The sequence below is a fragment of the Oryctolagus cuniculus genome, chromosome 14 (assembly GCF_964237555.1).
Source record: "Oryctolagus cuniculus chromosome 14, mOryCun1.1, whole genome shotgun sequence".
NCBI lineage: Eukaryota > Metazoa > Chordata > Mammalia > Lagomorpha > Leporidae > Oryctolagus > Oryctolagus cuniculus.
The window spans coordinates 5,028,073-5,050,222 of record NC_091445.1 but is presented as its reverse complement, the minus strand read 5'-3'; the positions used below and the strand labels follow the sequence as shown (position 1 = coordinate 5,050,222).

The 22,150-nt window shown below is 49.9% G+C and overlaps 2 protein-coding genes across 17 annotated transcripts in view; one reads left to right on the top strand and one right to left on the bottom strand.

The window, feature by feature from the left end:
* The first annotated feature begins 1,124 nt into the window (after window positions 1-1,124).
* Window positions 1,125-22,150, top strand: part of SSBP2 (single stranded DNA binding protein 2) — a 308,220-nt gene continuing 287,194 nt past the window's right edge. For 3 of the 16 annotated variants that reach the window (XM_051853646.2, XM_051853645.2, XM_051853641.2), the window contains exon 1: window positions 1,781-2,037. In XM_051853646.2, coding sequence (XP_051709606.1) covers window positions 1,976-2,037 — 62 coding nt within the window. In that variant the 5' untranslated portion in view covers window positions 1,781-1,975. Of the gene's footprint in view, window positions 1,267-1,767; window positions 2,038-2,245; window positions 2,317-13,349; window positions 13,683-22,150 lie in introns of those variants that run through there. The other 13 variants (XM_070056354.1, XM_070056350.1, XM_070056356.1 and 10 more) reach the window with 12 other exon arrangements.
* LOC138845249 (acidic proline-rich protein PRP25-like) lies at window positions 1,450-1,899 on the bottom strand. The gene has a single exon (XM_070056893.1). It carries the CDS (start codon window positions 1,897-1,899, stop codon window positions 1,450-1,452), a length of 450 nt encoding a protein of 149 aa, XP_069912994.1.

Genomic DNA, 22,150 nt, shown 5'->3' with positions numbered 1-22,150 from the left:
CTCTCTCTGCCCAGGTCTTCCGTCCTCAGTGCCACACCCCACCAGCCCCATCGTTACAAACACAAGGCAGAATTTTGGAGTTTGAAACAACAAAATACTCCTCTTGGAAATTAATCTACAGAAGCCAATATAATTTTCACTTTTCTTTAAGCTCTTATTGGCTGAATTCTTGCCTTCTTCACAGAAGTACTTCTATTTTTCTTTAGGTCACAATGTCTGACCTCTATTATTTTCCTTTTCTTGCCATCACATTCTTTAAAAAATTTATTTTCATTTTACTGGAAAGACAGATATTCCATCTGCTGGTTCATTCCGCAAATACCTACAACAGCCAGAGCTGGGCCAGACTGAAGCCAGGAGCCCAGAACCATTTAAGTCTTCCTCTAGGGACCCAAGTACTAGAGCCGTATCTGCTGCCTCCCACCTGCACATGAGCAGGAAGCCGGCTGGGAAGCGGAGGAGCCAGGACTGGGCCAGGGACTCCCTACCGGGGCGTGAGCAGCAGGTTCTTGGTCCTGCTTCTTCTGTTCTCCGTTCTCATCTTAGATCTCACTCCTCCCCACCTGCTTTTCCTTGGGGTCAGGGTGGCGGGTGCTTTTTTTTCTTTTCTCCCAGTCTTTGGGTCATCTTTGGTCTTCACAACCCCTTCTTCGAGTTCCCACGGGTCTGTTGGTTTTATTCCTTTCAGCTGTTTCTGCCCCCTCTGTGTCTATGTGCATTTTTATGATGCTACCCCCCCCCCCACAACGCTTCAAGCTCTGTTTGTGGAACAGAGCGGGCCCCCAGCCGTCTGGATCCCATTCCTCCCTCCGCACAGCTGTCCACCTGAAGCCCCCTCTCCTACCCAGCCCCCCAGCATCCTGACCTGCACGGGGGGCCCCTAGCCCTCTGAATCCCATTCCTCCCTCCGCACAGCTGTCCACCTGAAGCCCCCTCTCCTACCCAGCCCCCCAGCATCCTGAACCTGCACGGGCCCCTAGCCCTCTGAATCCCATTCCTCCCTGAACCTGCAGCCAAGGACCTCCCACAGGTGAACGATGGAGTTCCATCGGAAGCCAGGTAGTCTGTCTGTTAGGAACTTTGCGTGTTTAGGAACATGGGCTTGGGGATCTGGGTCCAGAAATAGTCCCGGGCAGCCCTGCCACCTCGGCTGGGGCCTACTCTGACCGGGCACCGGGCACCGAGGTCCTTCCAGGCCTACTCCACGGCAGGGGTCAGGAAGCCCGGCCCGCTGGGGACGCCACGGGCTGCCGGCCGGCGACCCAGGTGGGGACCTCCCCCCCCCACCCCCAGGCAGGTGCTCCCGGGGCGGCGGCGCCCAGGCCGGGGGTGGGGGGGCGCAGGCCCTCCCCGGGAGCTCGGGCAGGGCGCGCTCGGGGCCACCGGGCCCGAGGTCCAGGGGGCGGCGCGGGTGTCCCCGGGCCGGCGGGAGCGGGCGAGGGCGCGGGGTCACGGGCGCGCGAGGGGCGGCCGGCGCCCCCGAGTCTGGGGCCGCCCGGCTCCAGCTCCGCCGGCTCCTGCCGGAGACTCCAGGCCGCACTTTCCCCTCCTCCCGGCGCCTTCTCTCCAGTGAGGAGCCGGGCGCGGGCGGCGCGGCGGGAGGGGCGGCGGCGGCGAGAACAGCCAGTTGTTTAAAATCCTCCTAGAGCAGTTTCTAATTCCCCGCGTGCGCCCGGGCTGGGGGGGAGGGGGAAGGAGAGCGGGAGGAGGAGGGGGCGGAGAGGGAAGGAGGGAGGGCGGGAGCCGGGGAGGGGACTGCCGCGGAGGCCGGAGCCGCCGCCGCGCGCGCCTCGGCCGCCGGCGGGAGGGGCGCCTGTCAGTCTCGCGCGTTGCCTGGGCGAAGGGGGCGGAGCCCCGGCGTGGGGCGGCCAATGGTGGGGGTGGCTGCGTGGTCGCCATGGGGACGGGGCTGTTCCCGGGGAGGCTGTGATGGGTTGACAGGTGCGTGACAGTGGGAGCTGCTCTCGGCACAAGCATGTACGGCAAAGGCAAGAGTAACAGTAGCGCCGTCCCGTCCGACAGCCAGGCCCGGGAGAAGTAAGTGTCTCCGCTCCGCACCCGCCGCCGTCACGCGCGCGCGCACTCACGCACGCACCGCACTCTGGGCGAGACGGGCGGCCGGGGGCCCGCGGGGTGGCCGCGGGGACGGGCAGGCGCGCGGCGGGGCGCTCGGTGCGGGGAGCGGCCGCTGCCCGGGAGGTGCGGGCGCGGGCGGGCGGGCGGCGGCGGGGAGCGGGCTCGCCGGGGGCGGCGGCGGGGACGGAAACTTGTTCGCGCGATGGAGGGGAACGAGCCGCGGGTTCGCCTCCTCGCAAAGTAACTTTGGAGCCGGGGACGCGGGGAGCGGCCGGCCGCTGCGTGGCGGGGGCGCGGCGGGAACGAGGTGCCGGGCAGGCGCGGGGCGGCCGAGCGGAGCCCGGCGGGGCGGCCGGCCGCTGGGGGACGCGGCGTGCGCGGACCGCGTCTCTCCGGGGCGGCGCCGAAGTTTGCGAGTCCGGGAAGGGCCGGGTGCGCGGGGCGGGCGAGGGCTCGGGGCGGCGGCAGCGGCCGAGAACTTTTCAGGACTCGAGGCTCCGCGCCGTCGGGGGGCGAGCGGGCTGCGGCCGCGCGGGGGGGGGACACAGGTGTCACCTCGGGCCGGCGCTGCGGCCGCTCCTCCGGTGTGGCCACCGAAAGCGCGAGCGGCGGCGCCCGTGACCGCCGAGGCCGGAGCCCGCTCTCCCGGGCCCCGAGGGGCGGCGGGCGGGTCCGGGCCGGGGGTCCCCCGGGCGCCCCGGAAAGTTAGTTGCGGCCCGGGGGTGGCCAGGTTTCCTCGCGCTGGGGAGGGGGCGGCGGGCCTGGATGCAGCAGAAGAAAACAAAAGTACGGCGGCGGCGGGGCCGAGGTGTCTCCTGCGGCGCCGCGGCGAGGGTCTGGGGGCGGCGACCCCGCGCGTCCGCGGCAGGCTGGGGAGCGGCTGCGGGGTGCGGTGCGCGCTCGCCGCCTTAGGGGTGCGGTGCGTCCGAGGGCAGAGGGCTGTTGGCGGTTCTCCTCGCTGGAGGGTGCGGGAGTCGGAACGCGTGGAGGCTTCGGGGGGCGCCTCAAGTTGGCAAAGTAATTTGGGATTTCAGGCGGGCACCTAGGGATGCGTGAACTCTTGGCTCAGGTATCTAATCCGTATCCTTTTCTTTAAAAAAAAAAAAAAAAAAAAAAAAAAAAAAAAGCGGGTTGCGAGCGAAGGGTGAGGAAGCAGGGCCTCCGCGGGCGGGCGGTGCGGTGCTGCCCGGCCCGCCGGGGCTGTCAGCCGGGCGCGGGCCCTGCTAGGCGGTGCTGTGGGCTCCCGGCTGCGCGCCCATTCATTGCGGCGCGGCACCCGCCTGCGCGCGTGCGGGGCCACTCGTGTCGGCCGGCCGGCCGTGGCTGGGGCGGACGCGGGGGTGGGCTCCGGCGGCCCCAGGGAAGTCTCGGCTGCCTTTCGGTGGGGGCGAGCTGGGGCGATCGCGCAGTCGCGCCTCTCCCCGTCCTCCTGAGACTTGGCCGGCCCCGGTGGGCAGCGCGGGGCCAGCTCCCGCGGACCCGGGCCCGGGGGCTGGTGGTGGACGGAGTGGGCGCCGCATTGTTGTGTGGGCGATTTCTCAGGCGGGAGACCGACTGTACGAGGTAGCTGCGTGAGGCGGAATTCTGCTGTCGTAAACAAGCGAGGGCTGTTCTGATGTTAAAAATCACAGAAACTACTAGGAAGTGCACCCTCCAATAAAACCTGTGAAGACAAGGCATCATACATGACGGTGTGCGCGGGAAGAAACGCTGGTGTCTGATCTCAGAGGTGCCTTCGATCATGAAGTCGAAGTGCATTGGAAGCCAGCGCTTGCTTCTCTTAGGTTATTTTTGTCTCGCTTTAAGAAGTCCTTGTAGGAAACATTGGAAATTTATCTGGAGGCTTTACACGGTTTCTGTAATTCCAGAGTATACTTCTGAACGTAGGAACGGCAGGAGTCGGGCTAATGACTTGTTTTTAGGAACCGTCAGATCAGGTCTGTTCAAAGGTGTGGCTTAGGTTTAATGAGGGAGGTGGGATGTCTGCGTGGAAATTTTAGTTCTGGTCCTCTTAGTGCGTTTCTGCCTTTGCAGGCCTTCTTTATAAACACTGATCTCAACTGTGATTCAATAACTGTGTGCGTGTCTAATGTTCGCTTCCCCTCAAGTATAAGCTTCCTGAGGGCAGAGGTTACTTGTCGTCTCTGCTCTGAAGTGTCTTTCACATTAATACCAAAAGTACCAGATAAACTTTTGTTAATGATGATGATAGACCCAGATATTTTCAATGTGAAAAAAGAGTTTTTCCCCGACCTTCAGAATAAGGTCTTCTAAGTTTGAGTTTCACATTGTCTAGTTTAGTTGTATGTCAACAGTACCCCCAAACAACAGCGTCACAAGAGTTACCCTTACTTATTTGCCATCCTATGTGCCATTCCCGGTGTTTAGCACCCTTACCTGTGTTTTCTCTTTGATTCTCTTAACAGATTTGCAAGATAGGTGATTTTTTTTTGGCCTTAATTAAAGACATAAGAAAACTAAGACCATAATAACTCAGCCTGGTATACACAGGGTTTCTCGTGAATTGGTTTAACTTCGGAACTGGTGGTTGCAGCTGCAAGATCTATTCTTCAGTCTTCCAGATGGCCTTCCTGACCTGGGGTGGGACGCCGCAGATTTAGGGACCAGTGTTATATGATCGGACGAAGCCGACTTTGAGTCTTGATCGCTGGTGCACGCTGGGGCTGACACCCTCTGCTTTGGCTGGCTGCAGGGATGTGTGTGTACTGGTGGAAGGCACACGGGTTTTAGGAGTGAAAGTTGGATGCCTTTAATAATGAACAACAATCCTCGCTCCTTCAGATTTTTAGCCCCCTGAAATTTTGTTTGATCGTTGGCATTTTAAAATTAAATGTTAATAGCTGTGAACAGTTCCTGTATGAAATACTGCTGAACTTGGAGCCATGTGGCCTGCCACGTGACCACAGGAAGAGTAACTGGCAACTGTAAATAGATGAGTAGTGATATAAATTTTTTATTACCCTAATTTGATCTTTGAACATTATCTTATAGCTCAGAAAGACAGATCTGCTAGGAAGCAAAGTGGTGAATAAGGTACGCATGGTTGACCATGATATTTATTAAATGAACTAGCCAGAAAATGTAGAAGCCAACTGTATCTAACCTGGGCCTCTGAGTAGTAACTTTGGCTTTTAAGTTTTGGATCTTGTTGAATAGACCAAGAAACAAAATATAGTATGTCTGTTTTTAAGTGGGTACAGCGGAATGGTCATAAAACTGCTGCTTTGCAGGAGGGAGAGTTTACAGGGGTGAGTACCTGGCTGCAGGGGTGAGTACCTGGCTGCAGCACCTATCTCCCACCCCCCCAATCCCAGGAGAGACTTTCCTTTCTGAAAGGAAATAGGAAGAGTGAAGTCACACAGATCCTTCAGAACTTGTTTGACAGCCCATTTGCGCAGTTGAAGATTTCTGAAATTAATGGAGGGATATCTTTGTGGGAATGGCATTTTCCATAGTATTAAACCAACTCCCCACCTCTTAGTCTTCAGGATGCTTCCTCCTGATTGTGGAACGACTCCTGTCCAAAATGCGGTCGCAGCCATGAGAGGTTCTTATTTAATCTTGATTGATCTTTTCTGTTATTTTAAGAGACGTATCAAAAGATGTTTTTAAAGGAACAAATCTAAAAAAAGAAATTGTGTAATGTGTTCAGAGTTAAATTTTAGTTTTCTTTAACCCGTATTTATTGTAGCTCCAAGAAATAGGATACGTCATGAAGTTTGTGGAAGAATACAGTTAAACAATAAGTTTATTTTGGTGCAAAAAAAAATTTGAAATCCATCCATACTCACAGTATTAACATTGATAATGTGTGTTCTCAGAGCTGTGAAAGAAAAAGCAGTAAAAGGTTCTCCCTGTACCTTGAAAGACAGTTTGCCACATAAAACTAGTTCTGGATGAAAACAAAAAATCGGTAAAATTCAGTTCTACAGTAGTAGATCGGATGTGTCTGACACCTTCAGTTGCTACTTGAGAGTAGAATTTTTTGTCTTAAAATTCGAGGATACTCTGTAGGCTTAGGACAGGGACTCGGATGTTGCGGTTTATTGACGCTTCACCTCAGCATTTTGGAGTTGAAAGTTAAACTTGGGGGAGACTCAGTTTGAATGTAGAATCTTCTTTCCTCCATGGCAATGAATGTTGAGATGTTGTGTGAATGTTGAGATGTGGCGTTGGGAGTAAACTACTGGGTGCAAATCACATGAAACTACTGCTGGGAGTGTAGGATTTAAAAGCGTGAACTGAAGACAATTATTATTTATTTTGGAGTCCATGGGAAAACTTAACTGCCTTGCATTGTTGCTTTGATGTCCGTTGAATATTTGCATGTTGTACATGTGTAACATCAATTCCTGTAGGGTTTGTGAACATAGCTAGTACTGTGAGAGCTAACTAGTACTGAGAGAGTTAACCCGATGGTTACACTAAAACCCCACGAATACTCCAGAAGGTGACCTGGAGGCTGTCCACGAGGACTAGCTGTTCCTGTTCCAGGCAGTGTTGGCTAGTGTTGGCTAGCATAGGCCGAGCTTAACCCCCCTACACAGTGCACCTTACTCTTTGTGTGAGGATGCTGGAAAGTAGATGGGAAAAGTAGACTGTCCAGGTTGCTTTAAATTTCTGGTTGGTCATAATGGGTAAGTGGTCATCTTTTTCCTGGTGAGTTAAGTTAACAAGGGTTTTGAAAGGCGAGGTTATTTCTGTTTGTTGTGATAATTGCAAGACCAGTGGACCGGGCCAGTCTGGGTAGTCTCAGCAAAAGGGTGGGAATTACATTTGTTATTTTTTGTTGTTCATGTTTTAAAAGACAGACTTCAGTTGGTGTCAATTCTTTAGCAACAACAGAATTGCTATTGTGTTTTACTGGAAGAAATTTGATTATCATATGCCCTGGGCTGCAGGCAACTTTGCAGCAGTAATGAGCCCACAGTGCTTTTTCCATCACAGTTCAGCTGGACCAGTGGGTGACGTGGCCATCTCCTCGTCTCTGTTGGTTTTGCTTCAAGGGCATAATGTCAAGCAAGTGAATCACTTTGTTGTTGGTGTTCTATTGTGGGCATTACGGAGTATAGTTTGAATGATCAATATAGCTTTATTTTAATTGTTTTTAATCTGTCATATTAAAATACTGATGAAATAATTGTGAAGGCAAGAAAGTAGATGAAAATGTACATGTGTCTCTGTCCACATTAGTTAGAGTTGATGCCACAAACAGACTCTTCCCCCAAACATAATATGGTTATTTTTCTTTGGTGAATTGATACTTCCTGAGTCTCGTTTTATTTTCCCCTCCAAGTTTGAGGAAAAGAAAAAAAACCCAAAGTTACTTTATGGATGTACAAAATTGTAGTAAATGAGTTATTCTATTAAAAATATTCTCATTTGTGCAGGATTAAAATGAATGTTTTCTGTAAAATTGCAAAATCCTAAATCCTGTATGAAGAACCCGTGGAGTTTTGTCATAGCAGGTTATTAGTTAACAATAACAGTGAAGCGTGCTAGCATTTGAGTACTTTGTTTCTGTTTGGCACTTTCCTTGCATTATCTGGTTTAGTCCTTCAAAAATCCTGCAGTCTGCAGCTACTATTTTAATGTTGGAAGTTTGACAGTTTATCGTGCAAAAGCAAGAGGTAGAGAACGTGGCTTGATCCATGCCATGTACAGCACGTGCATAGGGGCCTGTGTCGGGCACAGTGCTTAAGCCGAGACTTTGGATGCTGGTATCCCTTATCCCTTATGCAAATGAGCGCCGGTTCCCAGGTGAGCGCCAGTTCAGGTTCCTGCTGCTTTGCTTCTCATCCAGCTCCCCGCTGAGGAGCTGGGAAGACAGCGGAAGATGGTACCAAGTACTTGGGTTCCTGCCACCCATGTGGGAGACCCGGATGGAGTTCCTGTCATCTCCTGGCTGTTGCCTGCATTTGGGGAGTGCACCAGTGCATGGAAGATCTCTGTTTCCCTGTCTCCCCCTCTCTCTGTGACTTTGCCTTGGAAACAAACATTTGCAAAGGATATGCACGCACACAGCAAATACCAGTATCTGAGAGTGGTCCGCAGGCTTGATTGAGTGCATCAGGAATGGCAGGGTTCAGGGTCTGCCGCTCTGCCCTGAGTGACGGGACGGGACTGCCTCGGGTTCCCCGCATCGCTTCCTCACGCGGAAGAGGAAGGACAGGATTTTTCTTTCCTGTCTCATCAGCCAGGGAGGAAAACCTTTTCTTGAAGTTGCATAGGAGATATCTTCTTATATGCCATTAGAAGTGTAAAATTCCTTTCCCTAAACCACTTACGGACAAAGGTAATGGGATTACCATCATTGGCTTAAGTCAGTCACTGTTCATCGCCTGGGCTGGAACCACCGCTCCCTGTGCCTGGGCGCCCCGGCAGAACCGGGAGTCTTTGGCAAGGAAGATGTGTCTGGAGGATAAGCGGAGAATAACACGGGTCCCTGCTCTCACAGTGCTTCCAGTCTGAAGGAGAGGTCTTTAAGGATAGTTTCCCAAGGGCACTGGGCAACTGCGGACTCTCTGTAATGCTGTCCAAGCCGCAGAACACGCACGGTGTCCAGTGTGCAGGTGGGGTGTCGAATGTTCCAGTGACAGAATGCAGCGCTGTGGAGAAGGACCGAGGGGCGGTGTTGCTCCCGGCAATGGGGAAGGCGCCATCAGGCAGACTCCTGAGTCATGCTGAAAGAAAAGAGTCGGGGCGAGACTTGGGCGAGTGCGTTTCAGGCAGGACCAAACCACCCTTGGGGAGACCCCAGCATCAGTGTAATTGCTCAAGCATGTGCAGAAATGAAGGCGCTGAGCTTGTCTGTGACTGCTGAACTGGGTGGCGGGTGCAGCGTATTTGACCTCCTAGAACTAGGGTTGTCTTGCACCTCCCTCGGTCCTCTCCCCTGGGGCAGGAGGGGATGTGGCTGTTGCTAAGGAGGACAGTGATAGACATGGCCCAGCTGTGGATGTGTTGGTCTGCACAGGACAGCGCTGCACCTGCGTGAGCATTTCTTCGGAGTAGCTCCGAGTGGGACGGGTGCGCTCGCAGCGACCTTCATTTTTGCTTTTCATGTCATAAGGCCTTGGCGAATTGTGGGGCGTTTTGTGCCTCAGATTGGAAGCTCCTAGAGGACAAGGACCGAGGTGTGGTGTGTGCTTCCCGTGTGTGCCTTGTTGGCGCAGTGTGATGGTGTGTTTGTGCAGTGAATGAAGGAAGGCTGTAACCAGTTGTGTGTGCCTTGTTGGCACAGTGTGATGGTGTGTTTGTGCGGTGAATGAAGGAAGGCTGTAACCAGTTGTGTGTACCTTGTTGGCGCAGTGTGATGGTGTGTTTGTGCAGTGAATGAAGGAAGGCTGTAACCAGTTGTGTGTGCCTTGTTGGCGCAGTGTGATGGTGTGTTTGTGCGGTGAATGAAGGAAGGCTGTAACCAGTTGTGTGTACCTTGTTGGCGCAGTGTGATGGTGTGTTTGTGCAGTGAATGAAGGAAGGCTGTAACCAGTTGTGTGTGCCTTGTTGGCGCAGTGTGATGGTGTGTTTGTGCAGTGAATGAAGGAAGGCTGTAACCAGTTGTGAATACGTTGCAACCGTGCGTCATCAGCTCATTTCCTCCCCGCTATTTCTAGTATTTGGTACCAGGATTAATGTGTAATTTCTAACTATTTTTCTATTATGTAGGCACTTAGTAGTGTTTCTGTGGATCTCAGGACTATAAGAGATTATCTATGTACATACCTAGGTAGCATGTATATTTTAAAATAAACATGTTAAATTTATTTGTACTTTTTTTTCAAAGGCTTAGAGACAGATTTTCTATCCTGAGTCACCCCTCAGATTCCAGCAGTAGCCAGGGCTTAGCCAGGCCAAGTCCAGGAGCCCAAGTCCAGACTCAGTCTGGGTCTCCCATGTGGGTGACAGGGGTGCAACCATTGGAGCCATCACCTGCTACGTCCCAGGGCACACAGGAGCAGGAAGCTGGAACCAGACACAGAACCAGGACACAAACTCAAGCGCTCTGATGTGGGATGTAGGCATACCAAGTGATACCTGCTGTACTGAATGCCTGCCCTGTTGTTAAAAAACAGTCTCCCTTTGTGTGTTGAGTTTTGTAACAGAAATGAAATGACATTTTGCAGTCTGTCTACGTTTCCCAGTAACTCAGTGAGGTGGGCAGCAGCTGCATGGATGAGGAGATTTGCAGTTGGAGGTTGACTCACCTGGCCCGGCGATGCAGGTGCTGTGTGGTGTGACTGAGCCATATTTAGGTTCTTTGGGTTCCAGCATCAGTGTTCTTTTCATGACCTGCAGCTGCCTTTTTTATGATACAAGAGTCATATATAAGAAACCTCAAGTACGGATTTGACTCAACAGAGAACTATAGCTCAGATGATGGTTACAGGTTTCTGTCAATACTTTGACTAAATGAAAAATACACATGGCGTGGTAGGCACAATTCTGAACAATTCCTTAACCCAAGTATCGTGTCAGGAGTAAAATGTGATTTTTTTTTTTTTTTTTTTTGGAAATCCTTAGGTTTTCTTGTTTAAGTGGGCCAATGTGGGCTTTAGGGTAGTTCTGGGTTTTTCATTTGTGCAGGCTTTGTGTAGTGTTTGGCAGTGCAGTCTTCTCTGTTGCTTTGCCAGTTAGCTTCAGTGTGAGAGCTGGGGTGGGGTAGAGAAACACGCAGGGTTTTTTCCTTCCAGTCCTCTCTCTAATTAGGGAGGGAAGGTCTTTGACATGATGGAGTGGTCTCTTCCTTTCTGTTGTGGTAGAATTCCCATGGCCTTAGCCTTTGACCCCTTTTTGGGGGTAGTTCAGTGGCAGTCAGTGCGGTCATGCTGTTTGGGAGAGTCCATCCCTCCCCAGGGCTTTTCTCCTGTCCCAGCCCGACACTACGCCTACCCTAGCACCTGAATGACTGGCCTGGTGTCCCACCTGTGTGGAATACTACAGTGTGTGGGCTTTGGTGTCTCTGCCTGCTTTTTTTGCTTAATTCCTACAGCAGCTTCACAGAGTGCGTATAATCCCCATTTTACGTATGGAGAAACTGAGTCTCAGGTTGTATATTTTGTTCAAGATCACTCAGTAAATGGCGTAATCCGGATTCCAATCTGAGTTTCTGCCTCCACTGCCCATTTTAACCGTTTTGACTCAGTGTGCTTAATTGTTCGACTATGGGGGTGGGAGGCAGGGGCATGGTGGGAGGGGCCTGGTTGGGCTGTTTTCTCACATCCACCGTTTTTAGTTGGGGTGGGAGGTCACAGAGAGTGAGAGAGAGGTTAGGGAGAGATAAGAGGCATTTTACAACTGCTCAGAGGTGGACAAGATTGTAGGTACCCAACAAGCCCCACAAATAGCTCCCCGTTCTTCATCTTGTGACTGAGATGTGACAATTTGAATGTACATCCTTGCCAGGGAGGGAAAGGCCAAGTAGGAGCTCAGGCTGTACTTTTAGATCAAGCTGTTTTCCTAAACTTTGGAGTCAGAAAGAAATAGAAGAGGAAGATGTAACATCAGCCAGACACGTTTCTCCTGTGACGATGAGTCTGCCCTCCTCCTGTCTTCCCAGCCAGCATGTGGCCCGTCGATTTTTGTTTTGGATGAAGCTGTCGGGCGAGTTCCCCTCCATCCAAGGGCAGTCGTACCACCCTGTTGGGGCTGTTCCCTGGTTGTGTCTGCGTGCTGACCGTCAGAGAAGATGGAAGCGTTTCTCTGTGGTGGCTTTCATGGCATCGTATGCCGGCTGTCACCTGTAACTGGAGGAGAGTCAGGCTACCCTCGTGTTCTGTCGGTGCGCTTTAGCAGTGGCTGCTCTGGGGTTTGCCTCAGCATTTGGCCTGAACTAAGAGACTGAGGCTGGTATTCCTTCCTCTAGAAGTACTGTGATGGAAGTACTTCAGCGGGATTTCTTTCCCGAAGGGTGTGCATACACTGGGAGTAGTTTCCCATGGGAGTTCATCTGGCATGGGGTGGGGTGGGGGGACTCACTAGTTGATTCTGATTTAGAATTGAGATTGAACCAAGTCGTCATGTGAGTGAGGTGGACTTAAGAATTCAGGGCCAGAAAGACTGGGGGAGAGGCAGGTGTGTCCGGAAACACGAAGTCTGTCCCTGCCTTGCTATAGGATGAGTGCCTCGTGGATGAGGGAACTCAGAACACACGTATAGCAAGTGCCTGCAGAACTGCTTCTGTGTTTGTATTGGTCAGGTGGCCTCAGGACGCCCCCGGTACGAGGATAATTGAGAGGAGTTTAAGGAAGCTATGTGCAGGGTCAGGGTGGAGGGAGGCTCCAGCGTTAGCAGCACAGGAGACTGGATCACCCCTGGGTCTGCAGGGGGAGGGAAAGAGCAGTTGCCAGGTTCTGTGGAGAGCTGCACCAGCGGCTGGACGCTCAGCAGGGAGCAGCCTTCTTCCCTCTGCTCCGATGGTGCCCATCTCCTGCAGAGCCGTGCAGGAGCCACCGGGCAAGGGAACTGGACCATCAGTTTCCAATGACAGCAGGCCAAGAGGGGCAGGCCGAGGACATCGGAACAATGTTCAGTTATTTACTTTGAAAGTCAAAGTCACACAGAGAAAGGGAGAGACAGAGAGATCTTCCATCTGCTGGTTTACTGTCTAGATGGCTGCAATGGCCAGGACTGGGCCAGGCTGAAGCCAGGAGCCAGGAGCTTCTTCTGGGTCTCCCACATGGGTGCAGGGCCCAAGCACTTGAGCCTTCTTCTGCTGCTTTCCCAGACAAATTAGCAGGGAGTTAGATTGGAAGTGGAGCAGCCAGGACTCGAACCACCGCCCATGTGGGATGCTGGTGTCACGGGCAGTGGCTTAACCTGCTATGCCAGAACACCGGTCTCCAGTTTTCAATTATTTATTTATTTATTTATTTAGTTTTTGACAGGCAGGAGTGGACAGTGAGAGAGAGAGACAGAGAGAAAGGTCTTCCTTTGCTGTTGGTTCACCCTCCAATGGCCGCCGCGGCCAGCGCACTACAACCAGCGCACCGCGCCGATCCGATGGCAGGAGCCAGGTGCTTCTCCTGGTCTCCCATGGGGTGCAGGGCCCAAGCACTTGGGCCATCCTCCACTGCACTCCCTGGCCACAGCAGAGAGCTGGCCTGGAAGAGGGGCAACCAGGACAGAATCCGGTGCCCCGACCGGGACTAGAACCCGGTGTGCTGGCGCCGTGAGGCGGAGGATTAGCCTAGTGAGCCGCGGCGCCGGCTCAGTTTTCAATTTTTTAAAAAATTCTGAAGCAAGGCTTTTAGTTCTTAATGTGGAATAGCTTAAGAAAGTAGAGATGCTTTAAAAAAATGGGTTTTACCAAAATAGCATTTAAAATCGGGTTTTGAAGTTTGTTTTGCTATTTCATGGTTGTATGTGTTTCTTGAGAATTTATGGGATGGCCGTCATATTCATCCTGCTTTCCGTTCTCTCCCCATTCCTCTGCTGCTGTCCAGAATGTTCCCTGTTCCATATCAGCCACTGTGGAGCCCCTCAGTGACCCTGCACAGTTGGCCTGCCTGGAACTCACTCTCCAGAGGGTCTCCAGGTCAGCGCCCACCACCATGGTTCACCAGCGCCATTCTGGGATGCAGCAGGTGCGATGGGGAGTAGTGAACCAGGGCTTTGCATTCAGCCTCTGACGACGCGATTGTCAGGAGATGTTTCTAGCAGGACGTTTATTGACAAGCATTAGCTGAGTTGCTGGGCAGTGGAATAAACAGTGTTCTAGGGGGCGGGAGGCCTGTGCAGAGACAGAGGGGTGTGGTTTGCAGTGGCATCTGTGGCCCCAGGGTTCTTGTGGGCGCCTCAGGCTGTGAGGTGCCCTGTGTTCGCCTGGAAGCTGTGCACATCCTGCCGTCTACTGTCAATGGTGGTGGCTTGCTTGTGATCCCCGATTCATGTGAGCACTGTGTAACTAGTTGTTACACTGTTTTGTTTAGGAAACAGTGAGAGAGAGAGAAAAAAACTGGATTTATTCGGTCTAGGCGCAAGTTTTTTCTCCCCCAGTATTTGGATCTGTGGTTGGTAGTACTTGTGAACACCAAGACCTGTGGTTTTGGCGGGCTGATGTGTGTGCGTGGTTTCCAGCAATTTTTTGCATTTAATTTTATCTTCGAATCGCGTTTTCCAGGAACCTTAAGAAGCCCGCGTGCACGTGGTGGGCTGCAGTGCAGTCGGTGACAAGCTGAGCAAGAACTACTCCCAGAGCAGCCGTGAGTGGCAGCCTGACTTGGCAGAGTAGCAGCACCGTTAGGCAGAAGGGTTACGTCACCTGAGGCGAGTTTTAGAAGGGTCATTCTGGAAGTGATTGGAGCGTCGGTCAAGGGGGGCAGGCCTCTTAGGAAGCTGTTGTGGTGACGGAAGCGACACCCTTGTCACTGCTGTGCTTCTACCCCATGGCGGCTGGCGGCCTTGTGTCCACATGGGGCAACAGCAGCCCCCGGTGGCCGCCATGTCAAAAACTTGGATGTTTACGATGGCTGAACTTGGGGTGGTAGTTTCAGCCTCGGAGTTGGGGAGAACGTGGGAGGAAGATTGTGCAGGGTAAGGAGGAAGCCAGTCAGAGCTGGAGATGTGCTCCTTCCTGAGGCTGGGGGCCGTCTCTGCAGGAGGTGCCACGCTGGGATGGAGTGGGGGCAGAGAAGTCACATTTGTCAGCTTAAAGGGCATGTGTTTCCGGCATCATGCCACATCCCTTGTCTGTCCCGTCTCACTTTCTGTGCTGCGGGGAAGTAGGGATTCTCATCTTCGATTTTGCTGGTGAGAGAACTTGAATAATATGGTTTGGCCAAGTCATATATCCAGATCTGGAATGTGAACTTGGGTTTAGCTTATTCTTTATCCTTTAAAAAAAAAAAACAAACCATTTTATTGGGGGCCAGCCCTGTGGCGCAGCAGGTTAAGCCACGGCCTGCAATGGCAGCATCCCATATGGGTGCCGGTTCAAGTCTGAGCTGCCCCACTACTGATCTAGCTCCCTGTTGATGGCCTGGGAAAGCAGTGAAACATAGCCCAAGTCCTTGGGCCCCTGCACCCATGTGGGAGACCTAGGTGGAGTTCTAGGCTCCTGGTTGCAGCCTGGTCTTGCCCCAGCTGTTGGCTGTTTGGCGAGTGAACCAGTGGATGGAAGATCTCTCTGTCTCTCTCTTTGTAACTCTGCATTTGAAATAAATCTTTTTTTTTTTAAACCACTTCATGGAACATGATATTCATAGGTAAAAGTGCACATATCCCCAGCATCAGCTTGGTGCGTTGTCACAGGCTGAGCAGCCTTGGCAGCCAAGCAGCCGTGTCTGGGAAGCTGACGTTAATGCTACCCCAGGCACTGCACCTCTGCTGCTGCCCCTGCCTGCCTTTTAATGGCTTAGGTCAGTTCTACCTGCCTTCCCCTTTGATTTGGCCCATTTTTCTTTGCTTTTGCTTGAGGGTACTTTAAAAAGTTTGCAGAGAAAGGAATGAGAAGTTTATTTTGGTCGAGAAAATTTTTGAAATCTGTGTGTGCAGGGAGGAGGGGGTCTTCGAAAAGTTCATGGAAGATGCATGTGGAAAAAAACTGATAATTTTTTTTGTGTGTGTGGAACCAAATTTTTACCTCTAGTATTTGGGGACCCCTTTGAAGCAGCCCTGTGTATGCTTTGAAGCTGTGAGGTGGCAGGGGGAGGGTGCCGAGACCAGAGCCAGAGCCTGGGGACGTGGAGGGGGGGACCAAGGGAGAGGTGGGATCGGAGCTGCAGGTTGAGGCCGAGGGGTCCGAGGGAGCATGGAGAGGTGGGCTTCCAGGGCTCAGGAGAGCCTTGTTGAGGATGGAGGTGGGAGTTACTGTGCCAGACAGGGTGGAATCAGACTGGTACCCAGAGAGGCCGTCGGTGGCCTCGGGGAGAGTGGGTTCAGAGGAGTGCACCCAGGACCGTGGGTCATGGCTGGAGCAGCAGGTCTAAGGTTGGGATGAGCAGGTGCTCCCTCGGAGAGGAAGTGCGGAGATGAGGTGGGACGACGCCTCGGAGAGGATGGCCTCGGCTTTCCTTGGGGGGTTTGTGTGTGGCTGCTAGTGGGGAGACACTTGCTGGTTTATCAGGTTGTGGGTAAGTTCCGACCACTGCTCTCTGTTAGTGTCTTTAAAGCAAGGCAGCACTGTGAGGTGCACAAGGAAAGGAGTCGGAAGGTGAAGTGAGTTCAGCTTTAGTCAGCACATTCACAGTGACTGCATGCGAAATTGTTAGAGTAATATTTAGGATGGGTTACGTTGCTAACTTCTGTCACCATTTTTTCCTCAAATTATTTGAGAGGTAGAAAGAGACAGAAAAACACAGAGATAGAGGTGAGATCCTATTCCCTGGTTCGCGCCCCAAATGCCTGCAATGGTCAGGGCTGGGCTGGGCCTGAAGCCAGGAGCTGGGAACACAGTGCAGGTCTCCCACTTGTGACTGACAGGGACCCCGATACGTGAACCATCACTGCTGCCTCCCAGGGTCTGCACTGGCGGGAAGCAGGTGTCAGGAGCTAGAGCCGGGATTGGAACCTAGGCACTCCACCGTGGGCTGTGTGTGTTTTAACTTCTGGGCTCCTCGTCAGCTGATTGGAAAGAGCTTTTTTTGGATCATAGGAGATTAAAAGTTTAAAGTGGTGATTTTCAGGTGATGCCTGGGCAATGACTAGGGTACAATTTTTTTTTAAGACTTATTTATTTATTTGAAAGGAACAGTTAGGGTCAGGGGAAGAGACAGAGAGAAAGGTCTTCCGTCCACTGGTTCACTCCCCAGATGGCCACAATGGCTGGAGCTGGCCCCCTCTGAAGTCAGGAGCTTCTTCCGGGTCTCCCATGTGGGTGCAGGGGCCAAGCACTTGGGTTATGCAATGCTGCTTTCCCAGGTGCATTAGCAGGGAGCTGTATTGGAAGTGGAGCACCTGGGACTTGAACTGGTACCTATGTAGGATTCCGGCACTCTAGTCGGCGGCTTGACTTGCTACACCACAGTTAAGAAAACCAAGTTACTGTTAACTTGTGGTGGCTACCAGTCAGTAGGCTGTTAACCCTTGAAGCAAAAGTGTGGTGCAGAATCAGTGTTGGAATCTCCCCTGGCTGGCAGACTCTGCTTTGCCTGTGGAATGGGCTTTCTGCTTCTCAGGTCGGTGGAAGCCCTCTTGACAAGAGCATGAGTTGAATTTATTGATTAGTTTACAAGTGTTCTTTACAGTGCTTTGTTACTCAGTGTAGAAAATTTAAAGACACAAATAAAAGAGGAAAATAAAAATCACCGTATTCTATATCCATACATGAAATTTTTCGTAGTATTTAAAAAGAAAGTCATCAAAGCCATTTAACCAGAAAGCACCTTCTTAGAATGGGGTAGGGCAACAAAAGGCAGCTTTTGTGAGTCATTTCTGAAGTTCTTGATAAACACCTCCCTCAAAAACAAGTTAAGAAAGCGTGGTGAAATTGACCCAGCATTTATTCAGTCATCAAACACTTGTTCCGGGGGCTCAGCGTTGTGGTGTTGCTGGTAGAGCCACCACTTGTGACATTGGCATCCTGTATGGGTGCTGATTGCTATCCCGGCCACTCCACTTCAGATCCAGCTCTCTGCTAATGGCTGAAGCTCCTGGCTCCTGGCTTTGGCCTGGCCTGTCCCTGGCCTTTGTGGCCATCTGGGGAGTGAATCAGTGGATGGAAGACCTCTCTCACTGTCTCTATCTCTCCCTTTCTCAAACTCTGACTTTCAAATGAATAAATAAATCTTTAAAAACAAAAACGAATGCTTGTTGCAAGGCCTGCTTTGTGCCAGGTACCATGTAAGGCTGTGGGCAAGGGGAGCCCTTTGGGAGGAGTGGGTGTCCGGGGCACTTGATTTGGGGAGCACCTTGAGGTTGGGGGAGGCAGTGTGCATGTGGCAGGTGCAGCGCCCTGGAGGGTGGCAGAGGTTGCGGGGCCCAGCGAGGCTTGTTCTTGAAAATCAGGCTTAGGGCTGTGAATTTGTGCTGGGGTCAGGGACTGCACTCTGAGGTAGTAAAGTGGGGACAGGGCTGGATCAGAGTTGACTTTGTACCAGGCCGCAAACAGGAAACAAGTCGTCTGAGGTGGGAAAAAAATGCCAATTCTGCTTTACCCAGACGCAGTAAAGCACAGATGGGATAGTAAATCCCTTCATCATTTGCAGCAGGGAAAACAACACACATATGTAAATGATAGGCAGTGCGGTTTATTACTGACACTTTGTTTTTATCTAAAATTTTATGGTAAAATTTATAATATTCTGCTCTGTCAATAGAAAAATTTATAAAATGTGTTTTGAATGAGCATTTATGGAACATGGATTCATTGTTAAGAATGATTTAATTTAAAAGCATATAAAATTTTGAAATTTAAGGTGGAAGTTGGAAAATGTCCTATGTGATATATCATTAATAACATACTTGTCTTTTTCATAAACCTCAAGACTGTTTTATTAGAGCTTTGAAATGCCACCGACAGGATTAGGGCCACCAGTTTATATTCTGTCATGTAGTTATAAAGTATACAGTAAATTAAGTTTTATCAATATGTATTTGATATAGTTTGCAACATCCAGCATGAGATGAATTAGCTGAAATTTACAACCATTGCTGTCCTAAGCAAAATTCTTAACCATATCCTTTTGATCACTAATTACTTACGCTGGTATTCTTCCACAGTCAACAGTAAGGAGCACATGCAGGTTAATTTCGTTTTCCTCTTGGGATCTTGGATAAAGTGGCATTTATTTCAGCAGTGTTCCAGTAAGTGTGATGATCCTGATAGGTTATTGGTTGGAGAGGCAGTGGCGGTCCTGGCTTAGGAGTATAGCACACTACCCTCACGTGTTTTCCTGGTAAACACTCCTTAAACATACAGAAATCTACTTATAGGGCTCGCTAAGTCGATTCTCCTTTGCTGGGTCATCTGTGTGCTGGGGACTGGGATTTGTTTGTGTCACGGACGCTCGTCTCCTCTCTCCTGCTCCTCTTGGCAAGGCTAGGAGCTGTGAGGTGTGTCACAGTGGTGTTGGTGGCACAGTGGCTGTCTGCCATGCAGAGCGGACCTGAGAGGGGCAGACTGCAAGCTAAAACCAAGTGGAAAAGTGTCTTAGTTTGTCAGTCCTGTGAAGCATTCAAGACTGTTTGGAGATTCTCTATGTTCTCTATTTTCCTTACCATATTTTTCTTAGATACTATTAATATGGAAGTAATACAACAAGTTAAATGAAGGCCTTTCCATCTATATGTTTAATAATTATAAAAAGTGAAGAAACAGGTCCAGGATGGTGTTACTTTCCTGTATCTGCTGATTAACTTAAGCACCTTAGCCCAAATAAAAGGGTCTGAACTCTTGATTCTAATCAGAAAATGTCATCCAAAAAAAAAAAAAAAATATGCCCGTTTAAGGGAATGAGTACTTGTTATACACATTCATTTTTCTGACATTTGATTTTTTTTAGATAATTGCAAGGCTGACTCCCTCTGGCAGGGTGGAGAACCGTTTGGCTTTGGTCTTTGTAGGTACGAGGACATTTAACCAGTTGGAATAAATGCTACTCAGTATGCAGGGCCCTGTTCCGACAAAAATAGCCACTGTGTCGGAGGCTGGTGGAGAGCTTTGAGTTTCCTAAATTACGTGGCTCCAGGCACTGTATGAGAAAGAAGTCTAATTGTGGCATTTGGTCAGATTAAGGTGAATTGTATGGGAAAAAAAATCAGTGAACTATATAGGCTTACAGATTTCTTAGATTTTATAAAACATGGTCCGTCAGCAGAGTTGTTGAATCTAGAACAGTTCTTGGGCCTGTTTGATTTTAAAGAATCTGGTTGGTTCGTATCATGTGACACGTGGAGCCTGTTAGTGAGAAGTTTGAGTGCACAGTCGGTGAGTTTCTGCCGTGCGGCTGTTGATGTCTCCGTGGGAGCCCACGCTGAGTCGGCTGCAACTAGCGACATGAGTCTTGCTGTAATTTGAGTGGCTGGAGCCTGCCTCTCCCCTCCCTGCACGCTGATGGCTGCGTTGCTGGTACTCTTGTATGGTTGACTTCGAGGTTGTGTTTTCGTTTTCGGTGGGATCCTGTTGAGGATTTCCGTTTTCTTCCCGGGGATGACTGACAGGTTTCATCTTGCTGACTGACACTACAATGAACTTAATGGGACCTTTTCCTGTTCCTGGGGAATTCTGGGCATATCGATTTTGCCCAACAAAGAAGTCTTCAATACTTAACATGTCTATTAAAATAGTGTAGACATTTCGATCTTTTAAAATTACTTGAGTTGGAAGGTCTAATAACTCTGAAATACTTTCTAAGACCTCTCCTACCAATAATGAGAAAATTATTCGACTTTTTTTCAAGGTGGCGATTGAATGCTCCTTGAGGGTGCTGTTTTCTAATTGTCTAAACTGACAAGGCACCACTTCCCCAGGGCTCATTTCCAAAATAGCTGAGCACAGGACAGGTGTCGTTTTGTTTTGTTTTGTTTTGTTTTTTAATGTTTACTACGAAGAGCGTAGGATTTTCTATTTTAGTTATCAGTGCATCTGCACCGAACTAGAACTATTTTCACCTGTAGTCAGAGTGTCTTCCAGATCAAGCACTCAGGGCAAACAGGCCTGCAAAGCATTGTACCCAGCACAAAAGCAGCCCTCAGGAGCTTGATTTGCTCTTATTTATTTGCATATGTAATTTATTGTATCTGTAAAAAGGGAAGTTCTTATAAAAAGCAACAGAACAGGAAAAAACAAGCAAATTGTTATTTCTTCTGGTAGATGATGATTTAGAGCTTAGTTTAAAAATATTAAGTTTGGGAGGTTCCATTTAATCTTAGACTTTTGTTGCAAAGTTGAACCTGTGAAAGCAAGAACAGTTTATTTAAAACATCAACAACATTAATTGTAGGATGCTAAGGGTAAATCCACACAGTGCACTGGTGTTTCTGTTTACCACACGTGTTGGTTTCCAGGCTGTAAGTCATGATTGCTCTGTTTCATAAAGACCACGAATTTTTCATGTGTTTATATTGACGTATTTATCCATATTATGGATCATGTGTTATCACGTTATTTTAAAAAGGGGGAACTAGAGTTTTCATATTTAGAAACTGAGAAAAAAGACATTAAAAACTTGAAGAACCAGATGGTTTAACATAATATGCCATTAATTTTTGTGTATTTTAATTTCTGAAATAAATTTATTTAGTATTCTAAATGAGTATATTTGCTGCCTTTCGTATAGTGTGTTAAGGATTTCTGTGAAGACTTGCTTGTTCACATAGGTGGATGGTATTAGAGGAAACCTTGACATCAAAAAAAGACCGTCTTGGAGGCCAGTTTTAAGATCTTGAAGTTCAGTGCCTCAGTGCACTGCCGTGTTGAACCAGCAAAAGTGTTTGCTGTCCTGATACGATCATTGGAATGAGGATAAATTTGGGTTACTATTATAATACAATTCCATTTAGAGTTTTTTCATCTTCCCAAGTTATGCACAACCCATTAGAAGGAAAGGGAGCACAATTTTGGGTGTTATCCCTCTTAACAAATCGACAGATAAATGGTTCATTGTCCATAAGAGAAAGGAAAAGGGTGTCTTCTGACTGGACGATGATCTTGTCTACAGACGTATTGAAACCTGGGAATTGAAGAAGCCATGTTAATCAAACTGTATTTGAATAAGGCAATTGACTTTCGGTTTTTTAAGATTCTTTACTGGAATGGTTACAGGCACACTGGAAGTGGATAAGCATTTTTGCCTGAAGCTTATTCAGGCAGCCAGGAAATCTTTCCTCTTACTTGGCCTAAGCAGAGATACTTTTCCATAGGATATTGCCAAAAATTCATTTGGCTTGGCAGTCACATGGTCTGTTTTGTGATTGCTTTCTGAAGGCGGCAATTCTACTTCATGAACCCGTTCGTCGTCCTGCCTTAAGTCTGTGGCCATCTACAAAACACAACGGGTTTACATCTGATCTCTCAGCACTGTTAATGTCATCGCCTGGCCCCAGGACGTCACTCTGCATCTGACCACTCTGGTGGCGGGGGTGTCGCACTCTGTTCTGTAGCCGAGGATTCCGA